The sequence below is a fragment of the Nerophis ophidion genome, linkage group LG13 (genome assembly GCF_033978795.1).
Source record: "Nerophis ophidion isolate RoL-2023_Sa linkage group LG13, RoL_Noph_v1.0, whole genome shotgun sequence".
In the NCBI taxonomy this organism is placed as follows: domain Eukaryota; kingdom Metazoa; phylum Chordata; class Actinopteri; order Syngnathiformes; family Syngnathidae; genus Nerophis; species Nerophis ophidion.
In genome coordinates this window covers 28,642,883-28,669,007 of record NC_084623.1, presented here as the reverse complement: position 1 = coordinate 28,669,007, position 26,125 = coordinate 28,642,883, and the positions used below count along the sequence as shown (strand labels likewise).

General features: G+C 47.8%; 2 protein-coding genes across 8 annotated transcripts in view; both read right to left on the bottom strand.

Annotated features, from left to right (window-relative positions):
* Positions 1–26,125, bottom strand: part of LOC133564415 (uncharacterized) — a 211,266-nt gene that overhangs the window by 164,920 nt on the left and 20,221 nt on the right. The gene's annotated exons all lie outside the window — the stretch shown is intronic.
* The window catches only part of LOC133564414 (uncharacterized), a 5,733-nt gene continuing 2,254 nt past the window's right edge, over positions 22,647–26,125 (bottom strand). For both annotated transcript variants that reach the window (XM_061918728.1, XM_061918729.1), the window contains one exon: positions 22,647–26,125. This exon is cut by the window's right edge and continues 894 nt beyond it. In XM_061918728.1, coding sequence (XP_061774712.1) covers positions 22,877–25,636 — 2,760 coding nt within the window. In that variant the 5' untranslated portion in view covers positions 25,637–26,125 and the 3' untranslated portion in view covers positions 22,647–22,876.

Below are 26,125 nucleotides of genomic sequence, written 5' to 3'. Positions count from 1 at the left end.
CTTAGCGTAAAAGCTAGCGAGAATATACATACAAAGATGAAGGTCGAGAGTCGTCACTGTTGCGCGTGGGCAAATTAGGATCCGAGGAAGACTGAACAGAAAAGGCTGGCTTATAAAGGAGGGTGATTAGCTGAAGCAGGTGTGCGGTACGAGTGTAGCAGGTGAACTAATGAGTAACCAGAGTGATGGGCAAAACAGGAAATAAACGGGTCAGACTGAGAATGAAACAAAAATGGAAATAACAAACATGTGAAGATCTGAGCAGCAGATCGCAACAGTATTCCCCCCCAACAAAAGACAGATACCAGATGTCTCAAAAACACAAACAAAAACTTGAACCCCCTCCCCAAAACCAGAAAGTCCACAAACGAAGGGAGGGCGGAGGGAGGCCACGGTGGAGGGTCGCCAGATCGCATGTCCCCGAATCCACCGAGGACACATCATGTGGCGGCGGGTGGAACGCTGCTGCCGAAAAAGTTTTGGCGGGCGACCTCGAAAAGGCCACATTAGTGGCCGCCTCGCAGGATGAGGTGCCCGGCGAGGCGGACGACCCGGGCACGGCCACATCCGTGGCCGACATGGAGGAGGGAGTGTCTGGCGAGGAGGATGACCTCGCAGAGGCCACTCCCGTGGTCGACGTGGTGGACGACGCCTCAGCACCGAAATCCCAGCAGGCTTGGAAGCAGCAGACGAGGGTGCGGGGACTGCAGCCAAAGCAGGCCCGAGTGCAGCTGGCGAGGATGATGCGGGTGCTGCAGCCGCAGGAGTCGTCGGAGGCGGCCTGGGAGCCGCAGGAGTCGTCGGAGGCGGCCTGGGAGCCGCAGGAGTCGTCGGAGGCGGCCTGGGAGCCGCAGGAGTCGTCGGAGGCGGCCTGGGAGCCGCAGGAGTCGTCTGATGCGTGGAAACCGCAGAAGGCGTCGTCTGATGCGTGGAAGCCGCAGAAGGCGTCGTCGGAGGCGTGGAAGCCGCAGTTGTCATCAGCGTAGAAGCAAACGGCGACGTCGTAGAGGCAGGCGTATTAGTCGTCGGCAGTGCTTGGCGGCGCGGAGCCGGCACCGGCGCTTGGCGGCGCGGAGCTGGCACCGGCGCTTGGCGGCGTGGAGCTGGTACCGGCGCTTGGCGGCGTGGAGCTGGTACTGGAGTAGGCTCCAGCCCTGTCGACACAGTTGTAGGCTCCAGCCCCGTTGTCGACGTTGGTGTGGGCTCCAGCCCCGTCGTCGACACTGGTGCTGGAGTAGGCTCCAGCTCTGGAGCTGGTACTGGAGTGGGCTCCAGCTCCGGAGCTGGTACTGGAGTGGGCCCCAGCTCCGGAGCCGGTACCGGAGTGGGCCCCAGCCCCGGAGCTGCTGCTGGAGTGAGATCCAGGCTAAAGTCTGTAACTGGTATGAGAACCAGTTCTGGGTCGGAGGCTGGTGTGAGAACCAGGTGGGAGTCTAGTGCTGGCTTGAGAACCAGGCTAGAAACATTTTCTGGTGTGAAAACCAGGCGAGAGTCTAATTCTGGCTTGAAAACCAGGCGAGAGTCATGTGCTGGTGTGAGAACCAGACTGGGAGCAGTGCAGAACACCGGTGGTGGAGGACGTGCTGGAGGTAATGACCTCGCGAGTCCGAACACCGGTGGAGGAGGTCTACAAGGCCGTTGAGACTTGGCCGGGGGAAAAACAGGTGGAGGAGGTCTACAAGGCCGTTGAGATTTGGCCGGGGGAAAATCAGGTAGAGGAGGTCTACAAGGCCGTTGAGACTTGGCCGGGGGAAAAACAGGTGGAGGAGGTCTACAAGGCCGTTGAGACTTGGCCAGGGGAAAAACAGGTGGAGGAGGTCTACAAGGCCGTTGAGATTTGGCCGGGGGAAAAACAGGTGGAGGAGGTCTACATGGTGGCTGTGGTTTAGAGGGTAGTATCTGTGCTACCTCCGTAGCACAGCTATAGGTCATAGCCCCTTCCTCCAGACGGGGATCCCAGACCCGTTCCCTATGGTCAGGGACTGACCTTAAGGGAGGGTGGTGGGAGGCTTGGAGGCGGGCCGACTCCTCCCCTTTAATTTGTCCAGAATTTCCTTTAGAAAAGGGAGGAAACACCTTGGACTTGGCCGGAGAATGAGGTTTTAAAGGAGGTGTAGGAGAAAAACTAGGTGACTGAGGTTGACTAGAATAATAAGAAAAAATATCCTGATAATTCTGTATCTTGTCATGAATGTTATTGATATTCAAAAAAGGTTGGGAATGAGAATTACTGTCCACAATATAAAAATCTTCTGAAAAAATGTCATCAACAGAGGCCGGTGTTGCGTCACCGGTGGGCGTTCCCCAATTGACGTCATCGCTTGTGTCAGAAAAAGTGTCATGGCAGCTTAAGGAATGATTTGAAAAAAAACAAGCAGGATTACCGGTAATGACGGGTGAATCCTGGACGGGGTGAAACTTGCTGTGTCCATGGGGAGGAATAAGTGGTGCTGGAACATTACTGCCGTGCGGGGGACCTCTCCACTGGACCCCCCGCCTCTTCGGGGCAGCGCGAACGGCTTCGGAGGGGACTTCAGGCCCACAGTCAAGTCTTTCCTGCTCCCAAGCCACGAGCTCCAACCACAAACCCAAGTCGAAGGGTTCCTCCCGTGGTTTCGACGCGGAAAAACATTTTGATGCTCGGATCCTACTGTGACGCTTGTGTGGCATTGTAATGCCGGATTGGTTCTTCCGGGGATGCGTCGAAGCGATGAACACAACAAGGTAAGTTATAAATGGATTTATTAAATAATAAAAGGCTAGGAACAAAAACACTGCTGTAAAGAGAAGGCAAACCAAAAACAGAAAAACAATTCCTCAGCATGTGAGCTGGAATAAACAAATGGCTTAGCGTAAAAGCTAGCGAGAATATACATACAAAGATGAAGGTCGAGAGTCGTCACTGTTGCGCGTGGGCAAATTAGGATCCGAGGAAGACTGAACAGAAAAGGCTGGCTTATAAAGGAGGGTGATTAGCTGAAGCAGGTGTGCGGTACGAGTGTAGCAGGTGAACTAATGAGTAACCAGAGTGATGGGCAAAACAGGAAATAAACGGGTCAGACTGAGAATGAAACAAAAATGGAATTAACAAACATGTGAAGATCTGAGCAGCAGATCGCAACACTCAAGACAGAAAGATATGTCATGATCACGATAGAGACACCATATTTGGACAACAGGAAAACACAAGACGTGTAAATCGAGTGACTGCATCAGACTGTGGTACATGCAGGGATTCATCAAGCAGAGATGATCAATATGTATTTTCAGTAAATAGTGAAGCCTGCCCAAAACACCCCAGAAAACCCATACTGCTCAATGATGTGCAAGTTGAAATGTTTATTGATTCTGAAGCCGCAGTTAACATTATTAGTGAAAACATATACAAACTCTGTTTCCATATGAGTTGGGAAATTGTGTTAGATTTAAATATAAACGGAATACAATGATTTGCAAATCCTTTTCAACCCATTTTCAATTGAATGCACTACAAAGACAAGATATTTGATGTTCAAACTCATAAACTTAATTTTTTTTTTTTCAAAATAATAATTAACTTCGAATTTCATGGCTGCAACACGTGTCAACGTAGTTGGGAAAGGTCAATTTCACCACTGTTACATCACCTTTTCTTTTACCAACACTCAAAAAACGTTTGGGAAATGATGAAACTAATTGTTGAAGCTTAGAAATTGGAATTCTTTCCCATTGTTGTTTTATGTAGAGCTTCAGTCGTTCAACAGTCCAGGGTGTCCGCTGTCGTATTTTACGCTTCATAATGTGCCACACATTTTTGATGGGAGACAGGTCTGGACTGCACGCGGGTCAGGAAAGTTCCCGCACTCGTTTTTTACGAAGCCATGCTGTTGTAACACTTGCTGAATGTGGCTTTGCATTGTCTTGCTGAAATAAGCAGGGGCGTCCATGAAAAAGACGGTGCTTAGATGGCAGCATATGTTGTTCCAAAACCTGTATGTACCTTTCAGCATTAATGGTGCCTTCACAGATGTGTAAGTTACACATGCCTTGGGCACTAATGCACCCCCGTACCATCACAGATGCTGGCTTTTGTACTTTGCGTCGATAACAGTCTGGATGGTTCGCTTCCCCTTTGGTCCGGATGACACAATGTGGAATATTTCCAAAAACAATTTGAAATGTGGACTCGTCAGACCACAGAACACTTTTCCACTTTGCATCAGTCCATCTTAGATGATCTTGGGCCCAGAGAAGCCGGCGGCGTTTCTGGATGTTGTTGATAAATGGCTTTCGCTTTGCTTAGTAGAGCTTTAACTTGCACTTACAGATGAAGCGACGAACTGTATTTAGTGACAGTGGTTTTCTGAAGTGTTCCTGAGTGCATGTGGTGATATCCTTTAGAGTTAGATGCTGGTTTTAGATACAGTGCCGTCTGAGGGATCGAAGGTCACGGTCATTCAATGTTGGTTTCCGGCCATGCCGCTTACGTGGAGTGATTTCTCCAGATTCTCTGAACCCTTTGATGATATTATGGACCGTAGATTATGAAATCCCTAAATTTCTTGCACTTGCACTTTGAGAAACTTTGTTCTTAAACTGTTTGACTATTTGGTCACGCAGTTGTGGACAAAGGAGTGAACCTCGCCCCATCCTTTCTTGTGAAATATTGATTATTTTTTTGAAAGCTAATTTTATACCCAATCATCGTATCCACCCGTTCCCAATTAGCCTGCACACGTGTGGGATTTTCCAAATAAGTGTTTGATGAGAATTCCTCAACTTTATTAGTATTTATTGCCACCTTTCCCAACTTCTTTTTCACGTGTTGCTGGCATCAAATTCTAAAATTAAAGATTATTTGCAAAAAAAAATGTTTATCAGTTTGAACATCAAATATGTTGTCTTCGTAGCATATTCAACTGAATATGGGTTGAAAATGATTTGCAAATCATTGAATTCCGTTCATATTTACATCTAACACAATTTCCCAACTCATATGGAAACGGGGTTTGTACAATATGCTCAAGCCACAGCCAGAAATGAGGGCCGCCAAAATCAAGATTGTTTCAAATGGGTCCATACATGCTTTGTCAATATTGGTGTTTTTGAGTGCTGTGTGAAAGTGAAGGGCAAAAGCATGCACACACCTTTTTATGGGCTGAAGGGCAATGGACACTCCCTTTTGAGCTATGACACAGCTAGCAAGATTGATTTAATACATATTGTAAATGCTGTGGACCTCACAATCAGGAGTGTGTCAGATCACCTGATTGAAATTTACCCAGAACTGTTCACTGGGATAGGCGAGGTGAAGGATTTTTAGTGTGAAGCTATACATTAATCCAGATGTACACAGAAGGGTGCCATTCCACATCTGACAGAAGGTCGAAAAGGAATTAGGAACCCTGAAAGAGGACGACATATTTGAAAGACCAACACCTTGGGTTTCTCCAATAGTTACCCCACCGAAGCCTAAAGACCCAGATCAAGTAAGGATCTGTGTTGACATGTGAAAATCAAATGTGACAATACAACGTGAACATCACCTCACGCCCACGATGGACAAAGTTATCCTTGAGCTAAACGGTGCATGTATCTTTCAAATAAGACCTCAACAAAGGCTACCATCAGCTAGAGCTCCATCCGGATAGCCGTTACATTACCACCTTTACAACTCACCTAGACCTGAGACGGTATAAAAGACTAAGCTTTGGCTGTCATGAGTGGTGAGGATCATGTTTTTGTGTTTTCTGTTAGTTTTGGACTCCTTTCGTTCTTGTTTGTGCACCTGAGAGTTTGTTTTGGTCACCATGGTTACTTATGATTTTCACCTGCCTCTGTTGTTTGGGACACACTTGCGTCTAATCAAGAGACGACTATTTAAGTCTACCTTTGTTGATCACTCGTTCTGGTTTAATTGTTTGCGTCACGTTCTGACCAAGTAAGTGTTCTTTTTCCATGCCACAGCTTTTATTTAAGTCTCTGTTTCATGTGTGTTTAGGCACATGTTTTGGTAGCTGGGAGACATCAGCGGAGCCTGCATCCTCCTGCAGCTGCCGTGACTGCCCTCAGAGACTCTTTGGCCACACGCCTCCAACTTCAGGTACTATTTAATCTCACTAAAACACTAGCAACACAATAGCAGATAAGGGATTTTCCAGAAGTATGCTAGTAAATGTGTCTAAAAAAATCTGAATCACTCTCACTGCCCTCGCCTTTTTTTTTTTTACTTTTTTTTTTTCTTCTAGTCTTTCACTCTTAATTTCCTCGTCCACGAATCTTTCATCCTCACTCAAATTAATGGGGGAGTTGTCGCTTTCTCGGTCCCAATAGATCTAGCTGCTGCTGGCTATTATGTGAGGAGCCCTACAACCCGTGACGTCACGCGCACATCGTCTGCTACTTCCGGTAAAGGCAAAGCTTTTTCATTAGCGACCAAAAGTTGCGAACTTTATCGTCGATGTTCTCTACTAAATCCTTTCAGCAAAAATATGGCAATATCGTGAAATGATCAAGTATGACACATAGAATGGACCTGCTATCCTCGTTTAAATAAGAAAATCTCATTTCAGTAGGCCTTTAATCTTCTCAGCTGGCGGCATCTCAGCTGACCCTCGCAAAGTGGCAACCATACATCGAGCATTAGAGCCCAAAGACCCTGCGGAGATCAGAAGCCTTCGCGGAATGGCAAACTATTGCTCCAGGTTTATTAAAGACTTCTCTACCATCACAGCACTGCTCAGAGAGCTCACCAAGAAAGCATCACCTTGGACTTGGTGTGCTGAGCATTCAGCTGCGCTACAAGCGCTCAAGGAGAGCCTCACCAGCGACACTACCATGTCCTACTTTGATCCGAAAAAGGACACTGAACTTGTTGTGGACGCCAGCCCTTGTGGTTTGGGTGTGATTCTTTTTCAGACAGACAAGGGAGAGAAGCATGTCGGTCACTGACTGAGGTCAAAAGGTGCTACTCGCAGACAGAACGATAGGCCCTAGTGATCATCTGGAGCTGTGAGCATTTACACCTATACCTCTACGGTAATCAGTTTACCCTTGTGACTGACCACAAATCGTTGGAGCTGATATGGAACAACCCAAAGTCAACGCCACCTGCCCGGATAGAGCGATGGGGACTTCGACTTCAACCCTACGACTTTAAGATTGTCTACAGGAAGGGAGCCGACAATCCTGCTGAATACATGTCTCAGCTCAGAATTCCGGAAGCACGACAGCTTCCAAGATTCCAGAGGAATATGTGAACTTCATATCGCAGTTGGCTATGCCCAAGGCAATGATGCTGGTCCACATCAAAGCAAAGACACTGACTGTGGAGTGGGGGCATGTCCTACGCATCCCCTATGGGCGGCGCATGTGCAGGAGCCGGTCACGAAGCAGCAAACGGGTGAGCGGATACCTCAGCTGGGACGAGTTATCTTATCACCTGTTCCTTTATCAGCAGCACTGGACATCATGACAGGATTGGCAGCAGGCGTGGCAGACTGACAGACGGAAAAACAAAAAAAAACGAACTTGGTGATGGGGCTGAAAAGCTTAAAAGAAACTGTGAAGGTGAAGTGTGAAATCATTAAAAGAAGTGTAACCACTGCGCCAGAGTGTGGTGTTTCCGTGACGCAGGACAGGATCCGGGTCTGAGACCTGTCACAGTGGCACCCAACGCGGAAGAACTTGCGAAAAAATGTCGGCACCAACTCCCCTGGAGGCACTTGGACAAGTGTTGGCCCAGGTGTCAGCGGCAAGCCAGCAACAGACTCAAGTTCTGAAAACTCTGATGGACAGAACATAGACAACGGGAAAAGGGGTCGACCATGAAGCACATGGTGAAAGGAAAGGATCCCCAGACATTCCTGGATGTCTTTGAGGTGACAGCAGCAGCAAGTCTATGGCCGGAGGAAGAATGGGGCGCGAAGCTGCTGTCGCTCCTGGTGGGGGAGGCACAGCGGGCGGGGTTGAGTCTCCCGGCAGCCGCCCGCCTACAGTATGCCAACCTCCGGCATGCCATCCTGGACCGAGTCGGCAGCAGCTCGGAAGACCACCGCCGAAGATATATGGCGATGAAGCTGGAGCTAGACGGCTGGCCTTTCGTGTTTGCGTACCAGCCGAGGGACGCAGCGACCCGGTGGCTCCAGCCCAGCGGGCAGGACCAAAAAAGGCTAGAGGCCATCATACTGGAGCAGTTCCTGGACGCCATCCCAACCAGGATGTCAGCTTGCGTGAGGTACCACAGCCCTCCGAATGTCAAGGCCGCAGTGAGGCTAACGGAGGAACACCTGGCGGTTCGGCAGGAGGCAGCACCGTGGACGGCTGCGGGACCCACATCAGCGCCCCGCCGTCGACTCACCCCGCGATGGGGTGGGGGTGGAAAGGATCAAGTCCCACGGGCATGATTAACAGGTTTCCCCTACGGGCACACAGAGAAATACACACACCCACACACACCACAAAGGGGGGACACAGGGATATAACCACAGTGTTGCTTACATGTCCCAGGTTACCAGCACGGCAGAGAGGGGGCTTCCCTCGAAAATGGCACCTCAACTGCCAGGGCCGGTATGTTGGAGGTGCGGACAGCCCGGTTCCGTGCGCCGGGAGTGCTCCATGATGGAAATGGGGCAGGTGATGCGGGTTGTCGGACCTCCAGCACCTGCCCCCGATCTGGGAGAGACGTACTATGTCCCAGTAAGGGTACAAGGGAGTACACACCAGGCGATGGTGGATTCGGGCTGTAAGCAGTCCCTGATCCACCAAAATCTGGTTCGGCACGGGGTTTTGAGGCAGGCAACACGGGTGAAAATTAAGTGTATTCCTCGGAACGCACACGAATACCCTATTGTACCAGTGGAAATTGTATATGGCAAACAAAAGCATAGAGTTTAAGTTGCCGTAAGTGCGCAACTCACACACCCCGTAGTTTTAGGCACGAATTGGCCGGGGTTTAATCTCATATTGACGCTGTGTGGGGGTGCGTATACGGACAGTAGGCAAGGGGGGTATTAGCGCTGTTCTTAGCGGCGACGCGACTTCATCCGGGAATGCTGAGCGGGAACCGGCGGGGACTTAGCGGGAGGCCCCCCCGGCGCCTCGATGGCCACTTACGGAGGACATTCCCCTCGAGCAGTCCTACGATGAAACTTTGCGTGAGGCCTGGGACCAGGTCGACATTATTGACAGTCAGCCGGTGTGCCCGGGAAAAGCGCGGGTATTCCCACATTTTTCAGTGATTAGGGATAGACTTTACGAAGTGGGCCGTGACACGCAAACCGGGGAGGAATGCACCCAGTTGTTGGTGCCAAAATGCCGCCGGTAAATGATTTTCCAGGCGGCGCACATGAACCCAATGGCTAGACATTCGGGGTATGACAAGACACTTAACCAGGTCATGGTCCGATTCATTGGCCAGGCCACCGGGCGGGTGTGCAGCGATGGTGCGCCGCCTGTCCGGAATAACAACTGGTGAATCCAGCGGCCACCCCACGGGCACCGTTAAACCCATTGCCGCTCATAGAGGTTCCATTCAAGAAAATTGGCATGGACCTCATCGGACCATTTCACCCGAGTACACGGGGATATCGCTTTGTGTTAGTCCTGGTGGATTACACAACGCGGTATCCCGAGGCAGTGCCTTTGCGCTCCATTTCCACCAAAAGTGTTGCGCAAGCACTGTTTCAGGTCATCTCCCGAGTTGGAATCCCGAAAGAGATTCTGACTGACCAGGGCACGTCCTTTATGTCGCACACCATAAAAGTTCTGAACAGATTATTGGAGATTAAGGTGATCCGCACCAGCGTGTATCATCCACAAACGAATGGGCTGTTGGAGCGGTTGAATAAAACGCTGAAAGCAATGATCCGTAAATTTATGCACGAGGACAAACAGAATTGGGATTAGTGGTTGGATCCCCTCATGTTTGCGATGCGGGAGGTACCCCAGGCCTCGCTTGGTTTTGCACCGTTTGAGTTATTGTTCGGCCGGAGGCCTCGCGGAGTCTTGGACGTCTCTAAAGAAAGCTGGGAGGAGGGTCCAAGCTCCAGCAAAAATTAAATACAGCATCTCCTTGACATGCGAGCAAAACTCCACCAGGTGGGGCGCTTGTCACGCAAGAATTTGCTCCGTGCCCAAGAGTGTCAGCGGCGCACGTACAACCGGGGAACCCAACTGCGTAAATTCACACCGGGAGAAAAAGTCCTTGTATTGCTTCCAACTTCAAGCTCTAAATTACTTCCAAAGTGGCAAGGACCTTTTGAGGTCACGCGACAAGTGAGTCTTGTGGATTACAAAGTTCGCCACTCGGACCGACGGGGGGGATACGCAGCTGTACCACATTAACCTACTGAAGGCATGGAGGCAGGCAGAGCCTGTTTCCATGGCGACAGTAGTAAAGGAGGAAGAGGAGTTGGGGCCAGAGGTCCAGCGCTCTGGACCAATCCCTCCGCTTTTCGGTGACGACCAGCTCACATTGGCCCAACGAGCGGAGGTAGCTGAGTTACAGCGGCGCTATGCTGACGTGTTCTCACCGCGGCCCAGCCGCACGAATCTCATCCGACATCAAATTGAGACTAGCCCGGGTTTACGGTGCGGTCTCGGCCATATAGGCTTCCCGAAAACAAGCGCAAAACCATGCTTGAAATGGGGGTGATAGAAAAATCTCACAGCGCATAGTGTAGTCCCAATATTTTAGTGGGGAAGAAGGATGGGACCGTGCGATTCTGTGTAGATTACCGCAGGGTGAATGAACAGTCACGTTTTGATGCATACCCAATGCGGGTTGACGAGCTCCTGGATTGGCTGGGCACTGCTAAATTTTTCACCAAACTGGATTTAACCAAGGGCTACTGGCAGATTCCCTTTTCTTCAGAATCCCGGAAAAAACGGCTTTCTCCACTCCGGACAGGTTGTACCAATTCGTGACACTTCCGTTCGGCTTGTTTGGTGCGCCTGTCACGTTCCAGCGTCTCATTGACCGTATACTGCGGCCTCACGCTACATACGCGGCTGCGTACCTGGATGATGTCAACATTGAGAGCGGCAGCTGGGAACAACACATGCAGCGGGTGGGGGCGGTGCTCGAGTCCCCGAGGCGGGCGGGGCTCACCGCCAACCCCGCAAAGTGCGCGGTTGGCCGGAGGGAGGTACAGTATCAGGGGTACCACTTTGGGGAAGGGCAGGTGCGACCGCAGGTGTATAAAACAGCAGCGATCGCCGCCTGCTCACCTCCCAAGACTAAAAAGGAGGTGAGCCAGTTCTTGGGGTTGGCGGGATACTACTGCCGGTTTTTTCCTCGGGTCGCGGACTTTACTGGGCCATTGACTGACCTCACCCGAAAGGGTGCTCCAGAACTGGTCCAGTGGACGGAGCACTGCCAGCAGGGATTTGACCAGGTAAAGAAAGCACTCTGTGAGGAGCCGGTGCTGCACATGCCTAACTTTGAAATCCTTTTTTGTCTGCAGGCTGACGCATCGGGTCGGGGACTGGGGGCGGTACTGTCCCAGCAGGTGGAGGGAGTCGACCGCCCCTTATTGTACCTCAGCCAGAAGCTCTCGGACCGGGAGGAAAAGGTACAGCACGGTGGAGAGGGAGTGCTTTGCCATCCGGTGGGCGGTCGGGGTCCTCCGCTACTGCCTGTTGGGGCGCGCCTTTAGTCTCTACTCGGACCACAAAACGCTCCAGTGGCTCCACCGCATGAGGGATACCAACGCAAGGATCACCTGGTGGTACCTGGCACTACAGCCTTACAACTTCCAGGTGCTTCACAGGCCGGGTGCTCAGATGGCCGTGGCCGACTTTCTCTCTCGGCCCTCCAAGGTGGGTGGGGGGTGGGGGGAGTGGGCGCGGCCGGACTGCTGCCGACCTGAATCGGGCAGTGGAGACATGTGAAGAGGGGCGTGTCCTACGCGTCCCCTGCGGGCGGGGCATGTGCAGGAGCCGATCACGAAGCAGCAAACGGGTGAGCGGATCCCTCAGCTGTGACGAGTTATTCAATCACCTGTTCCTTTATCAGCAGCACTGGATATCATGACGGGGTTGGCAGCAGGAGTGGCAGACTGACAGACGAAGGTAAAACAAAAAACAACCAACTTGGTGACGGAGCTGAAAAGCTTAAAAGGAACTGTGAAGGTATATGAAGCGTGAAATCATTAAAATAAGTGTAACCACTGCGCCAGAGTGTTGTGTTTTTGTGACGCAGGAGAGGATTCGGGTCGGAGACCTGTCACAATGACGTTCTGCAACAGGTAGGTGCACAGATTAAGAACAATTAATGGCACACAATCACTGACAAAGTACCGCATGCTGTTAAACTTCAGCAGTACAGACATGTCAGAAATTAACTCACACTGTCAGCAAGCGAGGACCTCATACTCAAAGGCTGTAGGATTGTAATTCTATCATCTCTACAACGCCATGTCCTGGAACTTGCTCACAAAGGCCATCAATGCATTGCTATCACAAAGGTCCTGCTTAGAGTAAAAGTGTGGTTTTCAGGCATTGATCATCAAGCAAAGACAACCATCAAAACCCTTCCAGCCTGTCAGGCTAACACCCCAGTCACCAGGACTGAGCCACTGAAAATGCCCAAGCCACCGGAGTCACCATGGTATTCAGTAAGTGCAAATTTCTATGAAACTCTTCCATCTGGGGAATACCTGATGGTGATTGTAGATGACTACACACGGTATCCAGTAGTGGACATTCTACATGAAATTTCCTCCAATGTGTTGATACCCTTCTCAATATTTGGGATACCACGTGTTGTGAAGACAGACAATGGATCTCCATTTAATGGTTCACAGTTTTCCCACTTTGCTTAACACATGGGATTCCATCACAGAAAAATAACACCACTGTGGTCACAAGCAAATGCGACAGCATGAAGATTCATGCGTATGATTGGGAATGTGATGCGTATCGCTCCGATGTAAGTCATCCCATGGAAGCAACAAATAAACATCTTCTTACGTGAGTACCGAGCTACACCACACTGCACGACAGGAAGATCTCCAGCAGAGTTGATGTTCCAACAACGCATGAACACAAAGATACCATCAGCCTGATCGGCAACCATTAGTGCTGACAAAGAAGTCCGTAAAAGGGGACACTGAGGAAAAAGCCAAAATGAAGTACCGTTCTGACGAGCAACGACATGCAGCACCATCTTACATCAAGCCAGGTGACATTGTGCTTTGTTGTCAAGGGAAACAGTACAAGTACACAACACCGTACAGCAAGGAATCACTCACAGTCACTAGTGTAAAAGGCTCCTTGGTGACAGCTGAAAGGAATGGCCATACCATCGCTTGAAACAGTTCGTTCTTCAAGAAGATCCATCCCATGGCACAGCAAGACCGACTGCCACCACTCGAGTACGACCTGGATCCTGATCTTGATGATGGCAATGATCACCCAGAACCAGCACCTACACAGTTTAGATATACAGTCAGGCAGCACAGGCATCCTCCAGCCTATCTGCGTAACTATGAATGGACTGTTGAGTTTATGAAGACACACAAAGAAAATATATCCTTTCAATATCTTGTTTAGCTCCTCTCTGAGCTGCCACCTTACCGTGGTAGAGGAGTTTGCGTGTCCCAATGATCCTAGGAGCTACGTTGTCCGGGGGCTTTAAGCCCCCTGGTAGGGTCTCCCAAGGCAAACTGGTCCTAGGTGAGGGACCAGACAAAGAGCAGCTCGAAAACCTCTATGAAAAGTAAAAACAAAGGATCCAGATTTCCCTCGCCCGGACGCGGGTCACCGGGGCCCCCCTCTGGAGCCAGGCCCGGAGGTGGGGCACGATGGCGAGCGCCTGGTGGCCGGGCCTGTACCCATGGGGCCCGGCCGGGCACAGCCCGAAGAGGCAACGTGGGTCCCCAGAGAATTTAAGTCCCTACCTTTAGTCAAAAGTGATTTATGACCCCCCATAAATCAATGATTTATGACCCTCAAGGTCAAAGGTCAATGATTTATGAGGGGTCAAGTTCAAAGGTTAATGATTTATGAGGGGTCAAGGTTAAAGGTCAAAGTCAAAGGTCAAAGTCAAAGGTCAGGTTCAAATGTCAAGGTCAAGTGGGTGTGGCTTACCCGGAAGAGGGTGGAGTTAAGACCTGCGGTGGGAGTGGTTAAACCAGGAAGAGGGTGGAGTTTTAAACAGAAAGAGGGCAGAGTTAAGACCTGCGGTGGGAGTGGTTAAACCAGGAAGAGGGTGGAGTTAAGACCTGACAGGGAACAGAGGAGGGTTCAGTTTTTTTAAGAAAGCAATGTCATCTGAGCAGCATGTGACCATATATTTGATAGTTTAAATGTTTACGATCGTTTGAAACAACTTCCAGATTTCGATGTATTGATGGCTGGGAATGTTACGTGTGGAGATGTGGACACGCACGCACTTCACACACACACACATACACACACACACACACACACACGCAGAGGAGGGGTACAAAAGGGCGGTGTAAGGCTTAGTCATTATTTGGAGCTTTATACGTTAGCGTAAAGACTTTGTTCGATTCGGTCATGATTAGTGAAACGCCTGTTTCGATTTATAAAAATAATAAAACTTACATTGACGCTCCGCAAAAAAGTCGAGTGTTTCTAAATCGTATTCAGATGCCGCCGACCGAGTCTTTGCGTGAGAAATGGGACTTGGCAGCGTACGGGATGGAGGGATCTTTTGGATTTGTATTCAGATACGAAATGGGTGATATCTGCTTATTTCAGCTAAAAGAAAGAAGAGACGGAAGCCCTTTCTCGATATTTTCATCGTTATCTACCGTGGATTGGGAAGTTTTAAGACTGGCAATGCCCGATTTCCTGTGGCGTGATCCTTCACCGGTGGATAAACGCGTAAAAGGAAGCTTGTTTACTTACCCGACGATGGATGAGTTGAATGAGAGAAGAATTCTGTTCAGCGCTACCTGGGAGACGAAATCTTCAGCCTCGGGTCGTTGGTTTTTACGTGCCAGTCTCCGTGCTCCAAAAATCACCGGTACCTATCCGGCTCAGTGGACCGAGCCCGATGTCTTTTCCCTGGAGTCTTTCAACGATGAATGCGGGGTGTTTACACCGTTGGTGGTCGTACCCATCGTGGCATGGCGAGAGCAAATGGCGTCGATGAAGGAGAAAATAAACGACTTGTTCCGAAGCAGTCGACAATGGAAAAGCATGCTGACGACGAGAAGAAAGTTGTCCTTTGAGACCACACCCCCGACGGAGGACGAAAGGACCTCCCCCGCTTCAGTTTCAACCAATAACCTTCAAGGAAACACCCCCTCCTCCGACTCGTCCAATACCCTTTGAAAATCATAGCGTTAGTTTGATTGGTCGAGACTTTTTTTTTCGACCCTCCCTATAAAAACAACCCCCACCCTGCAATTTTTTTTTTCGACCAGACCATATTGGCTCCCTTTTTTGAACGCACGGATCTCAAACAAGAAAATGGCAAACAAGACCATCAGACGCGTAAAGACCCGTCTTATACCACAGGACGATTTCAAACCATCCGTAAACACGACTGATGAAGCAAACATGGCCGAGATCTTTAACCCTCCTGAAACGACGGCTGGATCGGAGGTGGTGAGCGACGATGAGACGTGTCGCTTCGGCAGATGTTTCTGCAGATGGGGGGTGAAAACCGACAACGCTACGCAGTCTTTGCCAGATGACGATAGGAAGGAGGAGGAAAAGGAGAATGACCTGATCATCATAACACCTCCGCCGTCCCCGCCACCACCCCCGTCACCATCCCTGTCACTCTTGGACCCCCCGTTGCACATCGATGATGAAACCGATGGGGGGAAGTGGTTGCTTTTCACCAGCACGGTGAAAACGGCCGTGTTTCATCTCCTCAACGAGGCCATCCGCCAGTTCAGGCAGAGCGAATGTTACGGTTGTCGGGTGAACCATCCGAGCCAGAGAAACCACCCGTGCCTGGAACCCTATGAAGAGGACTTTCTCCTGTACAACTACGACGGACTCATCAAGACTCTGCGTACGTCTAAATTCATTCAAGCCATTCAACGCTTGCTGATGCTTCGTCGCATCGAGGCTGAGGATTCAAGGGTCGAATCCTACACCGACTCTCTGCTGTCTCAACTGAAATCTGAGAGAAATGTCTGGTGGGCCATAGATGACGTGTACAACGAGTTGGTACGGGGTGATGAAACGATTTTGAGACATCTGGATATGGTGACAGAGTGTTGGAATAATTACAAAAAAGATGGGTAATTATTGGAGAAAACTTGTAAACTCTATCGAGAATCACGCTGTTATTTACCCGTTGATTGACGCGATGGAAGCGTATGTTCTAAAACGAGACAAACCTCAAAAACTACAAATTATTCTTGATTATGCCCGCTCTAAGCCTACCTGGGAAGCTACCTGGAAATCCGTTGTCTCTCATGCTTTTGACTTTGACATTTTTGAAACAATTTTGAAGGAATGGTCTAAAGAAAAGTCTTTTCAACCTTCTCCTTATCACGTGTTCATTTTATATGCTCTGTTTGTTGATATGTCGATGTATCGTCTACGATGCGACATCCCCGTCAACGTTTTGTTTGAACTACAAAAACTGCACGAAGCGATTAAATTCACCTACGGTATACCTGTTTTACATCAAACCTTGATTATAGTTTATAGTTTATAGAAAAATTGTTTTAGATTCGCTGTGTGGTGTCCATGAATGAATAAAAACAAACTGTTTTAGATTCATTGTGTTGTTTCCATGAATGAATAAAAGAAATGTGTACCAAGCAACACGAGTTCATTTCTCTTTGTCTTTCCACAATGGAGAAAGCTATGGAAAAAGCAAACTATACACCCGCACACCCGGGTAGTTTTGGAGGGGTAGATCGACTCCGTCGAGCTGTGCAGGATGAAACGGGGCAACGTGTCACAAAAGAAAAAGTTCAAGAATATTTAACGGGACAGGACGCCTATACACTCCATAAACCGGTTCGCATTCATTTTCCAAGAAACAGAGTCTTTGTCCCGCGACCTTTAACCCAGTTTCAAGCCGACCTCTGTGACATGCAAGCCTTGGCTGAATATAACGACGGTTATAATTATTTATTAACGGTCATAGATGTATTTTCCAAGAAGGCCTATGTGAGGGTTTTGAGGAGAAAGACGTCCGTGGAGGTGGTTGAATCGTTTCAATCGGTGTTGGGGGAAAGTCAGATTCCTCGCAAACTCCAAACCGACGCGGGAAAAGAATTTTTTAACAAGAGTTTTCAAGCTCTGATGAAGAAACACAATATTGTACATTTTTCTACGGCCAGCGATCTCAAAGCTTCGGTGGTTGAAAGATTTAATCGTACTCTGAAAGGGAGAATGTGGAGATATTTTACAGCCAACAACACCAGGCGCTACCTAGACGTCTTACAAGACTTGGTAAAAAGCTACAATCACGGATATCACAGCAGTATTAAAATGAAACCGGTGGATGTGACTTTGGAAAATACCCCTCAAGTGTTTGAGAATCTCTACGGCTCATTCACAGCATTCAAACGCAAATACAAATTTGCCACGGGAGATATGGTGAGAATATCCAAAGTGAGAGGAGTGTTTGATAAAAAATATGAACAGAGTTTTACAGACGAGGTGTTTACAATAACACGACGTCTCCCTCGATCTCCCCCGGCATACAGACTGAAAGATTTTGACGGTGAAATAATAGAGGGTTCTTTTTACGAAGCCGAGTTGCAGAAAGTAAAAGAGAGCGAGGACAAGCGCTATCATGTGGAGGAAATTCTAAAACGACGTACGGTCGGTGGCAAAAAACAAGTTCTAGTGCACTGGAAAAACTGGCCCGAAAAATTCAACAGTTGGGTGGACGCTGACCTCCTTACAAATGTATAAAACAATCTGATGCCTTTGATGAGCCTCACAGTCTAAAGATCATCGAGCATTATGGATCATTCCTGCAACGAGGGTTTTTACCTCACCTTACCCTCCAACGCCAGCCTCAACGTATTTAAAGAAAACAAAAGTTCCCATTACCAGATAGATTTAAGTCAACATATAGATTTAGCAGGCTCATGGGAGGTGGCCTTAACAGAGATTTCATACCCTCGCTCATGGTATAATGTTTCTAACGGAGCATTTTATGAATGGCTAAAGAGACCTCCACCGGTGGGACCTGAAAGCAATCCTGGAATGGGGATAGTTTACCGTCAAGAATTGAGAGGGGGATGTTATGAGAACATTACACGATTCATAAATGAACTGAATGAATCTTTACAAACAATTGACAACGATGTGAGGATAGCCTTTGACGATGTTAAAAAGCGAATCTCCTATCAATCAGGGGGTCAAACTCATTTTCGTTTTTCCCCTTCCCTGGCTTACATCATGGGAGTGAAACCTGGAAAGTGGATCAACTTTGACCGTGGGTCGGCCCCCTATCCCGCGGATATAAACGCCGGTTTCTACCATCTCTACTGTTACAGTGACGTGGTGCGACCTCAGATAGTAGGCGACGCTTATGCTCCTCTTTTGAGAATCGTGAGTGTAGAGGGAGCTTACGGTGAGATTGTCACCAAGTGTTTTAACCCCGCCTACTATTTACCCGTCTCGAAAAATCACATTGAAAACATCAGGGTGGAGATTAAATCTGATCAGAACAAACACGTCGACTTCACCTTTGGAAAGACCATCGCGAAGCTCCACTTTAGACCCGTTAGAAAGTAAAACCAACAACAATGAGAATGAGTCAACCCATGCACGACCCTCTACGTTTAGTGGGTTATTACGAAAGCCAAGTGGGGGGTTCCCTCCCCGGTTTCACAGGTTCACCTGTGATGTACGGGCGTGGGATAGGCTCCGTGTTTTCCAGGTTGTTTCGTTTTGTATCACCTCTGGTGAAAAGAGGTTTTGCCCTGGTCAAACCTCATCTTAAAACAGCGGCAAAAAATATCGCTTCCGACGTATTCAGTCATGCCGTTGGAAAAATGGGTAGTGGGGTACAAGACGGATCAGGAGGAATAATGGTCCTGGCTAGACAACCCCGAAAGAGACCCCCGGGACGACGTCTCTCAACGAGTGGTAAAAAACGCCGTCATCTGGGGAGAAGAAAATCAGTCGGTAAAAGGTTTTCAAAGAGAAGGACCGTCGTTCCCTCACACGATATATTTTTAAAAAAAAAGAAAAAAGATGGCTCTTTTACATCAAAATTCGGCCGAATGCACGATGGCCGAGCTGGATTTATTTTCAGCTCCTATGACTCAGATGTCTATCGATGATAAATCCTACACAGAAGTCCTACCGCTATCCGCCATCACTGACGGGGGTCCTATTGAATTTTTCATCCCGGGAGAAGGTGAAAAGTACTTGGATCTGAATGACACATTACTTTACCTGCGGGTTAAAATTACCCGCGCCGATGGATCAAATATCCCAAACGACGCCAATGTGGGTCTCATCAATTATCCTCTAAACACCATCTTCAGCCAATGCGACATTATGCTCGGGGAAAGACTGATTTCTCAATCCAGCGCCACACACCCATACAGGGCGATAATTGAAACGCTACTAAACTATTCTGAAGCCACACTCAGAAGTCAATTCTCAGCCGGGTTATTCCACAAAGACACCGGCGGCTCAATAGACTCTATAGAAACAGCGAACGGACCAAACAAAGGACTCAACATCAGAGCCGGTTACACGGCTGAATCTAAAGAGGTTCAGCTACTAGGACCCCTCCACGCAGACATTCTTTTCAGCGAGAGACTCCTTCTCAACTCGGTGGATCTGAGGATCAAACTCACGCGTGCCAGCGACGCCTTTTGTCTCACAGGGGCTGCGGACGGTACTTTCCGTCTGAAAGTGCTGGGTGCCTCTCTCTTCACAAAAAAGGTCACCGTTTCGCCGGCCGTACGATTGGGGCACGCCTCGGCCTTACTCAAAGGAAACGCACTCTACCCTTTGTCACGGGTCAGCGTGAAAACCTACTCTATCCCTGAAAATTCCAGAGTATGCACCCAAGAAAATTTGTTTTTGGGCACGATGCCTAAATACATTGTTTTGGGTATGGTAAATCATGAAGCTTTCACAGGAAGAAGAGATCTCTCACCCTTTAATTTCCAGCATTTTAACGCAGAATACATCACCCTCTGTCACGCTGGAAAACAAATTCCCTCCAAAGCTTTCCAACCACAATTTAACCAGGGGGCTTCGGTCAGAGAGTTTTACAACATGTTTACCGCTACAGGGAGGCATATGAAAGATTTACCTCTGTGCATCAACAGACAAGATTTTGAACGGGGTTATTCGCTGTTTGTGTTCAATCTCAATCCGGGAGAGGACAGCGACGCATTGTCTCGGGTTTCTAATGGCACTTTGAGGTTGGAAATGAGATTCAGAGTACCCTTACCCAACACGGTCACTCTTGTGGTTTACGCATGTTACGATTCTATTTTGGAAATTGATTCCAAACGACAAGTGCTGGTGGATTATTATTGACGACGGAGATGAATAACCATCAACTGGAGAAGCTTCTGCGACGAGTGTTGGGGAATGTTTTCTGCGGTGTATGGGCCTCCGACCAACTCCCCTCACTGACTCGCTCCTTTACCCCACCCTCCTACTTTATCGTCAACACCCACGAAGGACATCGACCGGGGGAGCACTGGTTATCGATGACTCTGGAGGAAGATGGGACCGCCACTTTTTTTGATTCTTATGGATTTTCTCCCGATTTTGATTACTACCCTCGGAGCATCTTGAACTTTTTGGAAAATCGTTCTGACTGTATATTGTACCACAACCTACAGCTTCAACACCCTTTGTCCACAGTGTGCGGTCAACACTGCGTTTATTATCTGCACCATCGATTTTGCGGACTGTCTTTTGAACAAGTTTTGTCTTTATACACAGATGATGTAGTAAAAAATGATCTTGAAGCATATACCCTGGTTAAAAAAATTCAATGTTGTACTAGCACGAATAAGAATAATAGTAGTCGTTGTGGCGTACAAGACGTCTGTTGTTTAGAAACTTTTTTGAACCGTTGAAATGAAAATGCTGTACACACTGCGTTTGATGAATAAAAAAACATTTTATTGAAACAAGAGTTTTGTCATCATTCATTCAAGGTTTAACCAATGTGGGGACAATGTCACTTTTCTACCTCTTCTTTTCCTCTCGGGGGATAGAAATGTTTCTTTTTCCACCCATTCTGATTCAAACTCTCCATCCGCTTTCAGACGTCTGTATTGATCTCGTGCTCTGGGGTTATGAATGGTCGATGTGGGGACATTTAGCTCCGTCAACGCTGTTAAAAATTTTCTCCAACCCTCAGGCGTGCGGGTCTGTGGATTTTTGGACCGTTGCATCAGGTGTTTCAGTAAATCGATCATATGAGATCCCTGCACCGGTGTACCGTTTTGAACAAACTCTCCTTTAGAGGTCCACCCCTTATCATTCTCGGATAATTTTTTCATAATGTACTCGGCGTTGTTACGGTCGCGTCGGGGGAGGATTTTCAGAACTTCGATCATCGTGACATCCTTTGACCCCCCGCCAGTATTCCGAGGTTTATCCTCCGGTTTATCCATCGGTTTATCCTCTGGTTTATCCTCCGGTTTATCCTCAGAGTCATTCCATGGTTCACCCCGCAAATCCTTGAGTAAAGTCAGAGTCATCCTTTTCTCCTCCCGTTGCCCCTGCTTCAACAGGCCGAGATATCTCTGCAGCAGGGTATCGTATATTTTTATTCTTTCATGAGGATTCATTCCGGGTTCGTTTAAGACGGCTCTCATTTTAACATCTAGATCATCCTCCGCCGAGTCTCTGATGGTCGGCTCCGGGCGAGTCAGACGATTTAATTGTTGGGGGGATAGGAGAAACATTTTTTGAGCCTTTTTCATCTTCAACCTTTTCCGCTCAATCCACCGATAAGATTCCCTATAAACGGTACGACGGTGGCCAGTAAGGGTAGAAGAAAACCGCCCGACTGTTTCATCAGAGTCTGGCGTTTGCGTTTCAGTCCAGTCCTTTTATCAGCCAGCAGTCGGATGATTTTCTTTTGTTTTTTAAGCTGAGCAAATTGAGACGGTGATAAGGGCACATTACCCTTCAGAATGTTTAAAGCAATTTCACACAGCGTCTGGATAAAGTCTGGTGAGCCGTGACTCAGAATATCTCGACGTTTTTGTGGTGTGGCATGGTACAGAGCTTTTAACATGGGACCGTTCCTCTTTACACGCTTTGACATTATGTTTTTGGCACGTAGACAACGGGCCACTGGTGCGGAAGCACGCCCGACCTCACTCTGTATTGTTCTGGACAGAAAGGTGTCAGGTCGACCAATAAATAGCCATGAGCATCCAAAGTAGCATCCGCAAAACTTTCCAAGAAAAAACTTTTTTGTGCGGGGAACATTTGCTGTGCCAACACGTTAATCTGCAATCTGTCCCGCGGATTCTTAAACAGTATCATATAATTACAGTTTAAGCTAATGGTGCGTGAAAATTTTCCCTGATGAAAAACATTCTGGGTCAGCATCATAACGCTCATATTTCTATGATGTCTATACTGCGTGAAAATTTTAACCACTTCGGGGTGATTTGAGGCTTGAAAAATAACATCGTCCAAAATCACCAAATGGGTCTGATCGTCCGGAAACAAGTTTTCATCTTCAAAGGAATCAGGCAGTCCTTCAACAAATTTTATTTTTTTATTCATCTTTTTTAATTCAGCATACATGGGTTGGAAAGATGTATAAATCCACACAATGTTGTCGGGTACAGAATTCATGACGTGTTCACAATTTTCCAATACACATTTTACAAAAAAAGTCTTTCCGCAACCACTAGGTCCTACAACCAGGCATGAAAAAGGTGTATGAAATCTGGGATCAAAGTCTACTCGTTCCATTTTTTCCATTTCCTCTCTAATACCCGAAAGGTAAAGTTTTCCCGTCGGGAAAGAGACGTCTTTTGTCATACACCACTCGAAACTTTTTTTCGAAAGACGAGTTATTTAAAAGGAACCCCCTTTTATCACGAACAATTTGGTGATGAGGGGTGTAGATCGCACCTGTTTTGTCTTCCTCCAGATAGCCCTCCACCAAATCTTTAACGCTGTCAAAGTTGACCCTCTCACAACACTCGCGGGTTTGAGTGATTCCTTTGGCACGCAGCACAGTTTTTTTACCCTGCAGGGTTTGGTAGGCATAACTCTTTGGACCGGCGGAGACGAATTCGTGAATGCTGTCTCCTCCCAACTCATCCATCAAATCGCCTAGATAGGACCCCGTCTCCAGAGAAACTTCCCCCTCGTTTACCGTGTAGATTAAACTATCGGTGTCTGTGTAAAGAACTCTCTCTTGCAACCCCTCTAGGTAACCGTACATTTTCAAACGTGCGTAAGCGGTGGTAAAAGCAGCGACAAATACATTATTTGTGTTACCGGGAAGCACCACGCTGTTTTTACTGTATTGCCATTGCACCATAGCAATTTGCTCGTTGAGAAAGGAAAAATATTCAACCTGATATTTTCCTGAAAATACAAAGTCGAAAAATACTTCACTTTTTCTCACCAAGGTGGTCTGAGTTCTATTGCACCTCTCCGCAAACTTTCCCCAAAGGCTGTTTAAACAGAGTTTTGACATTTGTCTCTTGGCAGGGTTGGGTTCGATTTTTTCAGCATCCAGCTGTATTCCCTGATTTTCACGATATTCACGAATGTACTTTTCCCTGCTTTCTGCATCGACGGCTTCTTTGGGATACCCTGAAGCTTCTTGCTTACCCTTTAGGAAAGTTTGAACATAACCCGTAAAAACGGTTTCGCTCCGTTCTTCAAAGTGCCACACCTCCGTAATCTTACCGACTCTGTATCCCAACTGTAAAGCTTTGTTGAATTCGAGCGTGACCCAGACTCCCGTCAATGCCCTTCCTTCCTCATCATGTTCGCAGGGTTCCTGCTGGTTATTGTTTTCTGCGCATGTGCGGCAAAGTGTAAACACTAGTTTACCCTTGACCGTTCTGTAGGGTAGCACAGGGAAATAGAGACCTCGAGGAGGGTGAACAACGGCTCTGACCAGACCGAAATAGTTTCCAACATCGTCAAAATCCGTGTGGATGATGACAGGATGACCCAGGGGGTAAGGAAATGCGCTGTTGACGTACGGGTAGAGAGAGGTGACATCCTCATACAATACACGCTGGTTCTCACCCGCCGTGTGCCTCAAGCAAAAGGCGCTTGTCCTACCTCCATAAAGAGCGTCTCGAGGCATGAGAGGTGCGGGGTAATTGCGTGTTTTGAGAAAGTCTATTACCCTAGGGTTTGATTTTTTCATTTCATTCCACTCGTGCTCTCTGATGACGATGATGTTGACCTTGTGGTCACGCTTTAACGCTTTCATTTTTTTCTCGGTAGCCTTGTGCAACTCCTCGAACGGTGTGTTTGTCAAAGAGCATACAGCACCGGGTTCGAAACACGTCGGGCATCCGTGATAAAAACACCCCTGAAATTCCCAGACGAATGGTTTGCCACCGATTATAGCAAACCCATCCACAAAGTATGCCCCCATCTGTTTTTCGCCTTTGTTTAAAGCATGCTGAATGAAAATACCACGACGATGCGACTCCCATTCTAACCATTGGATGCTGGTGTGTGAGTATTTTTTACACAACCCTCGGTAGTTATCCGGGGAAGGTATGGCTAGAGAACGCGGCTCGAGGAAATTAGTCACAAACACCTTCATGCAGGCCGAGGCTATGGTGATACGGGAGAAGGGGTCAACACCCGTCTCGCTCGTAAACTCGGCTCTAAATTTGATGCAACCCTCACGAAGAACATTGACGTCGTTTTTACAGTAGTGTACCGCTTGTTTTTGAAAATCAAAGACCTCGCTTTTCTCATTTTGATACCACGTCTCAAACTTGGTGCGTTCAACAGGTGTCATGCGTTCTACACCGTAATTGCTGATTGCGGGGTATTTTCCGACATAATTTAAATGTTCCTCCGAACTAAATTTGTGAGGAAAATACCCCTTGGACCAGCAATCACCGAGTCCTAACGCTTTTGGCATAGCGCTAAGCGGCATGGTAAGGAAGGAAAGCGAGTCAATGTATTTTTGCAAAAAATCAGGGTCTTTAAAACAGAGAACTTTACTCCCCTGCATGATAATTAAGGGTGCTATACCCAGCCGTACCATGCCTCTCAGAATCAAGTAACCGTCAAATCCTCTCGAATTGTGGGCTATAAATGTAGATTTAAGATAACGAGGTTTCCTGAAATGATTGAGGAAAACTGTAACACAATCCAGTCCAAAAGCACACCACTCTTCTCCTTGCAGCGTTTTGGTACAGACTAGAAAGGGAATGTGAGTGTGATTGTCATCGACAAACGTCTCAAAATCATAGAATATGATATTATCATTGTGGTTTACTTCACGTGGTTGGGGTTGTATATAGCAAAGATGTCGTGTTTCAGGTGTCTCTGAGTCACTGCGAGGTGGCTCTTCTTTACATATTTGACATTTTAACTTAGGGCACGTGTGTTTAGCGATACCTGTAGCCACAGGTACATCGTAAAATAGGTTGCATTTAAGGCATTTCTTTCGCCGATCGCAGTTGCTGACGAGTTTTTCCATAACCCGGTGTTTTACCCTGTGTCTGAGGAGACATGCAGGAGAACGACACCACATGTTGCAATCCCTGCAAAGCACAGTTTTCCCCTCTATTTTTACACACCCGTTTTGTGTACAGACCAAGCAATAGCCGTCGCATTTGTGTCTGTCGGGTTTGTCGTACCCTTGGTAACAGTAGTGACAAACGTGCGGTTTTGACAAAAAACCTTTAATGTTAATGATACCGCTGTAATGATTCTGAGATAAATACAGATACAACGGATTTTCTGATTTGGGGTAATCCGTCTCGAACCGTGAGAGGGGTCATTGGCCCACTTCACTGTACAGTATGACAATTTTACGACGTACCACTTTTTCAAATTCACGAATATGACTGAAAGTGACGGAAGTCTGTTCGTCTAAGCCCGCTTTTCTCTGTATTTTTTCAGCCTCCGCCACAGCCTGGCTATCTGTAAATTCAGGATGTAACAGACTTGCTAGGCTAATGGCAAAACATAGTTGATTATTCGAGTTTAATGGATTGTAAAGATAACGAGCTTTTTTTCT